We start from the raw sequence: 7,334 nt of genomic DNA on the forward strand, positions 1-7,334 counted from the left end.
CCATAAACTAAGTAAGCTCACAAGTGACAACTTTTGTAATAAAGAGCAAACGAAGGGTGATTAATATTACTCTTCAGAAATCAAATAGTCCAATCCTTATTTATTATCTGTACTGAGAAAGTTGCATACATTAATTCCCAATGATGCCACATGAAAAGGTTTTTCCCGGTTTTGTTGGAAAATGTTGTTTATTCTCCCAATAGCAACCCTAAAGACCCTGAAGGAATTGATTGGGTTAATTGAGTACGATTTTGCTAAAAGCTCTGTCGAAAAATCTCTGTAAATTAAACTTTTATTTTACAAAACAATCTTAAACAGTATTATTATATTTAACTAAAATTTTATTCTTAGTAATACTTGATATTTGTTAGAAAGTTTCTTGAAAAAAAAACACAAGAAGAATTTTTACAAAATCCTATTTATCAATTAAACTAACAACTATTAATTTCTATAATTTTCCTTATTCAACAATTTTTAATGTTTATAGCAACACTAGGTAGAAAAAATATTTTGTAATCGCATGTGATATATCGATTAAGCAACAGATAAAAAATGAAATCGCTTACATTATCTGTTTTATAGAAATCGGTATCAATCACATCACTAGATACTAATCTTTTACATTTACATTTTACAATATTTTCTTTTTCCCACGCACTTGTGTCGGGCGTCAGTTGTAGTCATAGATAGTTATACTTTTTGACGAATATTAAAACTAAATAGAATTATATTTTCTGTAAGAAAGATGAAGAAAATAATATTTTTGTGCCTACTATCGCTCTCCGTTTGTCTCAGCAAACCAGCTGTAGAACAAGGTAAGATTACTAGAACAATCTGGCGTCCATCATATTATTGCGTTCTACTAAGAATTTTCTCATGATCGTGAATACGTATATCGAAACCAGTTTACATAATGGTTGTAAAAAAATATTGCTCCAGTAACTGGATATCTTAGCTGTAATTAAAACAGCAGCTATCTATGATTTTTTAAATTACAACTATTGGTATAAGAAAATAGTTATAAGGACTAAATGTATAATGACGAATCGAAACCTTTCGCCATTGTTCCAAAGAGAAAAAAGTAATATTAAACAATTCCCTGCTATTAATGTTGTTGACTGTTTCTTTATTGCTTTTATCATAATTTTTTCTTGTTTAACATTTTTACGTATTTTATGAGTTTGTATTACAAATATTAAACAAAATAATAATTAATTAACGAAGAGGGAAAGTATAAAATAAACATGTTAAGAAACTTAAAAAAGCCTTCGTATATGTAGTAACAACTTTTATACGTCATTTCAAAGCAGTCATGAAAAAAATTAAATTAATTAGAGAAAAGACCTAAAATCGTAATAATATCGCTAATATTAAAATGATAAAATAGTTTTTATATATCTAAAAATAATTGAATACTAATATTACTAGTAGAATATGAATTACTTCAATACATTTTTTATTATTACAATTATTTTACCATTACATTCCATTTTCGTTAATTGTTTTATAATTAGCTATTACCAAACATCAGTAATGAAAATATTTAAATGATTTCATTAAAAATAGATTATCTCTTTTATTTAAACAAGGTTACATTGATGAATTAAAGATATATGAATTAAATAGAAATTTCAAAATAAATATTAACCTTTTTTATATTTTTAGAGAATGTTTAATAGGTAACTTAAAAGGCATAATACCCATAATGTGTGTATTTACTAAGTTTTTCTTATGATAAGTTAAAAAGTTACTGCAAAGGATCCAATATAAATTAAGTATTAATTTCAAACTGCTGAAGATTTATTTTTTTACACATTTAATTCTAAGTAGAGTCAACATACAAAATTAAAATCTTTATAATACTCTAACTGGAAATATCCAGTTAATAACATTTTATTTAAGACTACTTTTACTTATGACCTTTAGCTCAAACATAGTTTTTCCTTTTTTAATCTTTGGAAGTATATTAACATATATAAAATTGACTTTATTTATTAACAGTCAATCGCTTCTTATGTAGATTTGTGCAAACTATTAACACTAGCTATAATAATCATCTATTATTATTTTTTCAAAACAACTGCATGATTATAATTCCTTCCCTTGATATTTATAAAACAAAAAAGCCAATGGAAATTTTAAAATCTCACTTTTCATATCTTTAAAATAATCACATAATGTAATTATGAAAAGCATGTTTACAATTTCTTACCTTTAATCAAAAGCTCAATACTTCCGAAGTATTATATTTGTTTTATATAAATTGTCACTAAAACTAAGATAAATAAACAAAGCCTTCATTATGTAAATATAATTAGACAATATAAGGCTATATTATCATTGAACCGTAAGCTATATATTCCGGTTGATTTAATTAATCGATTTTTCAGCTAACAGGCTGTAATAAGGACAATTAACATAATTTGCCAACTCGCTACTGTTTGATTTCTGACCTCAATGCAAAAACTATAAATGTAATACTAGACACTTATTGAATGATTCTTTTATGTGATAGTATTAAGATATTGAATATATTTAAGGGTGAATATGACCCAGTGGTAAGATTGTGTGAATATTAAATGAAGATATTGATTCAAACCTAAACATGCATTAGTGAATTTTCAAGTGATTTATTTGTATTTAAAGTTAATTTATGTTCCTGATGTGGTGAAATAACTTCCTCAATAGAGGTCACATAGGCTCAGCAGAGGAGCATTTATAGGCAGCCTTAGATTGCACTTTATCATTCATACTTATTTTGAGATTGTCTGATTCATTTTTGTTTTTCAAAATGTGTATATTTCTTTCTTTCTTATTAAATTTAATAAACTACAAAATATCGAAGTTTTGGAAGTAAATGTAGCGAAGTGAAGTACACGCATAATTTCGCACACTGCAAGTACCTAACCACGTCTCGGAAAAGTAACGGTATATTAGTATGCAATGCGGTAATCGTATTATAATTAAAGTTAAATATACGATACGTTGTAAAGTAGCTTTTGGCTGCAGTTTAAATAATCGCTCGTGTCATAGTTAGATTTATTATCTATTTTTATGGCTATGTATATAGATTTGTTATAAGCTGTTTTTGACAACATTCTAGTAAGAACGACACAGCGAGAAGTAAAAATCTGGTTATGTATTTATTATTTGAGTGAACTGTACAACGGAACATCTTAAAAGAGAAAGTGCTCTATTTTTTATACACGACTGTCCGGAAAAGGAGTGTTGTTTTTTCAGAATGCACGTAGTTTGTATTTGAGTTTCTTTATTCCACTGTAACTTTTAAATACTGGTAACACAGACTGTATAAAACATTGTATAAAAAAAAAATAATTAAAATATATAATATAGGAGAAAAGTTCTCGAATAATATTAATTCATTGAAACAAGTTTTAATATATTTGCAAGGTTTCATTCTAAATTCGCCGACTACTTTATCAAAAATGAACAAAAAATAGGTCAGTCGTATTCAAGTACGAGTATTGTTTGCGACTTAGCGCGTTCATACAAGTTGAATTTAAGCATTATGTGTCCACGGGCAGATAATGTGATCAAAAAATATTTCAAACGTCATGAATAAGGATTTGATAGTAAGTCTCGAAATATATAATGAAATTGGTTGCATCTCAACCAACTTTGTTAATCCAAATTTTAAATTTTTTTTCAAGTATTGGTGTGTAAAAAAGAATAAATAAAAAATAGTAGTATTTTTGTATTTTACAATTAGTGTGTGGCGTTGTTATGATAAAGATATCAAAGTTCGCATATGGCTGCAATACCTCGTACAAAATACAAATAGGTTCTCTTGTTACTATCATGATCAATTTAAAAAGTCATAATTATATTATATTCACATAGAGAGCTCTGTCTGTCTGTGATAACATGTATACATTTATGGCTTTCTGCGAAAATATTGAAATAAATAATGTCGAATATAATTCTTTATTGGTATGTGTGTGTGTGTGTGTGTGTGTGTCATGACAAACTATATAATATTAATTACAATATAAATACCTTCAACAAAGTTACTTTTGCTACTTTAAAAATGTAAACAATAAAATATAAGATACGTGGAATTTCCGATACTGCGAAATGGCGTGTATTTTTTTTAATACGGCAATGTCACTTTAATCATTAAGCATTGACGATTTGACAAATTCTTAATTACTCACTACACACACAAAATGTGATAAACGTCATAATGTATAGTGTTATAAAATATTATAAGCGCATATAAGATAATCAAATAGCATTCTCGATTAGTAAAAAACTACCAAGGCCAATTCGTGCTATCGAAACGACTTGGAATATTCTATATGGTGTTACTAAATATAAAGTTAGACGTAGCATAATTAACATAATATATAGTTTCCAGTATATTATCATACTAATATTAGACAGAGGCTTAACTGGTTTGGTTGTTACGATATTCAAGTTTTTACCACTTATTCTATTTATAATATAAGTACAAATATTTTCTATGTTAGATTTATAGATCTACAAAATGTAAACATATATGTTGTATAGATCAGTCATCATATTTAACGTTGTCATATTTATAAAACGAGAATTAAAAGAATCGATGTTACATATAAATAAGTATTTAATAATTCATTTTCTAATAATCCTTGAAAATACGGAATATATTTATTTTAATGGTACCAAATAGGTATCCTTAAAGCTCTTCAATCGATTACGTCTTATGCTTAAGATAAATAGGTTAGAAGCAAAAGGTATATAAATTATATTTCTATCATGCATTAGTAGCCGAGCCTATCACAATTTTTGTCTACAGAGTCGGAAAAAAATCCACTAAAAACATTTCTATAGAAGATGTCATAAATTCCAAATTGTGTGCAACGAAAAAAAATCGTTTGCTGCAATATAGGCCGTCCGATAACCGGTTATAACAAAGTTATTTTGACTTTGGCCGTTAGAATAGTAGTTAAAAGCCATGGACAAATTCTGATCTGTTTCACAATAATACCAATTTTTATATTATTATGTCATTTAGACACGCCTACGTATACATATTACAAACTAATACCGACAACCGTGAGAACCAAGATATTATGAGCCCTTAGATCGACTGTTTCACTTAAAAAAAAATCTGTCTTGTATAAAAGTATTTTCAATAGTCAATTTTTATTTTTCGTGGCATTATTTGAGTATTTCTGTATCTAGACTTTAATGCTTATATGTGACAGTTTGGTCACACAATGATTCACCTATTGATTTGAAATACTTAATTATGTATTTATATAAGTTCATTCAACAAGTATGAATTTATGCTTTAAATGTGAATTATTCACCAATAAAAAACTATGATCAACTGATAACATAGTTAGATTATATGTAATATGTTTATTCTTATAGCTAGCTATATACTTAGTATGTGCTAGGTAGTAAAGAAGCCGTACTCTTTGCAGATATATTAAAATAGAAATAAGTCTTGTTATGTTCCAATGAACTTTCATGAGACTGTTTTTTTTTTCTTTTTTCATAATCAATGGATCATATTTCTAATACTTGTTTGAATGTTGTTGTCATAGTTTTACAATGTATCAAATTTAACAAAAATATATTTTACTTTCAGCAGCAAGTCAACCTACTGCAGTCAGCAACTCATCTGTTGACCCTAAAACTCAAAAACCCGATCAGACTCCGCCTGCTCATATCACAGAATCTCAAACACCCCCAAAATCTACGCAATCAACTGAACAAAAAGTACCACAAAACGTACCGCAACAAAATGCATCTGAAGTCCCACTTAGCACAGTTCCATCATTACCACCCAAAAACACTGAAATTGCTAAGCCCACTAATGACAACAAAACAACAGACAAACAATCTACAATCAAAGAAACTACCCAAAGCACGGCAGTAAGTAATGTTACCACAGAGAAAACAAACAATGATGTTAAGCCCACTGAAAAGGCAAAAGAAGAGCCATCAACAGAAAAGGTTATGACTGCGAAACCAACTGAAGTTCCTAAGACTACTGAAGCACCTAAGTCTGATGCCGACAATCACATTCTTCAAGCAAGAGGGTAAGACATTATCATAAATTCAATTATATAAAAATATGCATGGATGAGTGTAGATATGTTTTCTTAAATATATCTTTTTTTGTGATTGTTATAAAGAGAGTATTTGTATTTATACAAATTATTAAAAAAATTTTATTTATGCTGCTCAATAAGGTTTAGATTATAATTATTATACTTCTATTATTTCAGGTTCGACGGAGCAAGCTTTATTGGTGGTATTATACTGACCTTGGGTCTTCTCGCTATTGGATTCATGGGATTCAAATACTACAAGAACCAAACTGAAAGAAATTATCACACTCTCTAAATATAATATTTTGATTATATTCTTATCTATGTGAGTGCACTCTGCTACATTTCTATGATATTATAAATGTTATATTTTACATAAGTCTTGAAGAGATTCTTTTTGTTTATGTGCACGTAGCATATTATGTTGTCTAATCCGACAGGGTTTAATATGTAAATTGGAGTAGCTATTTCCTTAAGCATGCCTAAATTGGACGGTGGCTGGTCTAGAATTTTATTTTCTCGAATTTATTACTTGGATATATTTTATATATAACCTACATTTTAGGTTATAGTGATAAGTTTCTTACTTTTATTTTTGGCATTTATCTCATTCATTATTTTAACTATAAGCGATATTTGTGTATATATGTGTATCTTGATGTTTTGCCACTAAATCTACTTAATGTCATGAAGCTTGGAAATTGCTAAATTAGATATAAAAAATACATTATAATTCTATATTTGAAATGTTTATCACATGTTTTTTAAAATGATATAAAGTTTAAAACTATTTCAAGTGCAATTTAGTATTAGCATTGAATTTTGTTTTATCTGTGCCATTGTCTTTAAAATATTTTTTTGTAACCCAAATTTTAAAACCACTTCAAGTATGATTCATTTGTACACCAAAACTTTAGTTGTAAGCAAATTATATACTAATAAGTAAAACTATTGTGATGATAAAAGTAAGGGTCTGAAATAATACTTTGGTTTGGCACAAACAACAAATATTCAAAATAAAAATAACTAAACTACTATATAAACTATCTTTAAATTTTTCTACTACTTTTTGAATCTCATTACACTGAATCTGTAAAAGTGCTTGTGCCGAACCAATTGTGCATTTTATTTTTCATGGTTTTGTAAACTTGGGAAAGTTGATTCCATCCTAAAGTGCTCTTAAATCTGAACTATATATACAGATTATTCAGAAGTTATGTCACTCTGTCACAGTCAATAGTTGTGTTAATAAAGTATATATAATTAAAA

The 7,334-nt window shown here is 27.6% G+C and overlaps 1 protein-coding gene across 1 annotated transcript; it reads left to right on the forward strand.

Annotated features, from left to right (window-relative positions):
• The first annotated feature begins 582 nt into the window (after positions 1–582).
• LOC124543599 (sialomucin core protein 24) lies at positions 583–7,334 on the forward strand. Its single transcript, XM_047121848.1, has 3 exons — positions 583–815; positions 5,600–6,053; positions 6,243–7,334. The coding sequence occupies exons 1-3, from the start codon at positions 746–748 to the stop codon at positions 6,358–6,360; spliced, it is 642 nt and encodes a 213-aa protein (XP_046977804.1). The 5' UTR covers positions 583–745; the 3' UTR covers positions 6,361–7,334.

This window comes from Vanessa cardui, chromosome 3 (genome assembly GCF_905220365.1).
Source record: "Vanessa cardui chromosome 3, ilVanCard2.1, whole genome shotgun sequence".
Taxonomy (NCBI): domain Eukaryota; kingdom Metazoa; phylum Arthropoda; class Insecta; order Lepidoptera; family Nymphalidae; genus Vanessa; species Vanessa cardui.

Excerpts from the sequence above, each read along its gene's own strand:
- LOC124543599 (XM_047121848.1), top strand. The coding sequence starts at position 746 with ATGAAGAAAATAATATTTTTGTGCCTACTATCGCTCTCCGTTTGTCTC. Across the intron at positions 816-5,599 it reads CAAACCAGCTGTAGAACAAG|CAGCAAGTCAACCTACTGCA; the intron begins GTAAGATTACTA and ends TTTTACTTTCAG. Across the intron at positions 6,054-6,242 it reads CACATTCTTCAAGCAAGAGG|GTTCGACGGAGCAAGCTTTA; the intron begins GTAAGACATTAT and ends CTATTATTTCAG.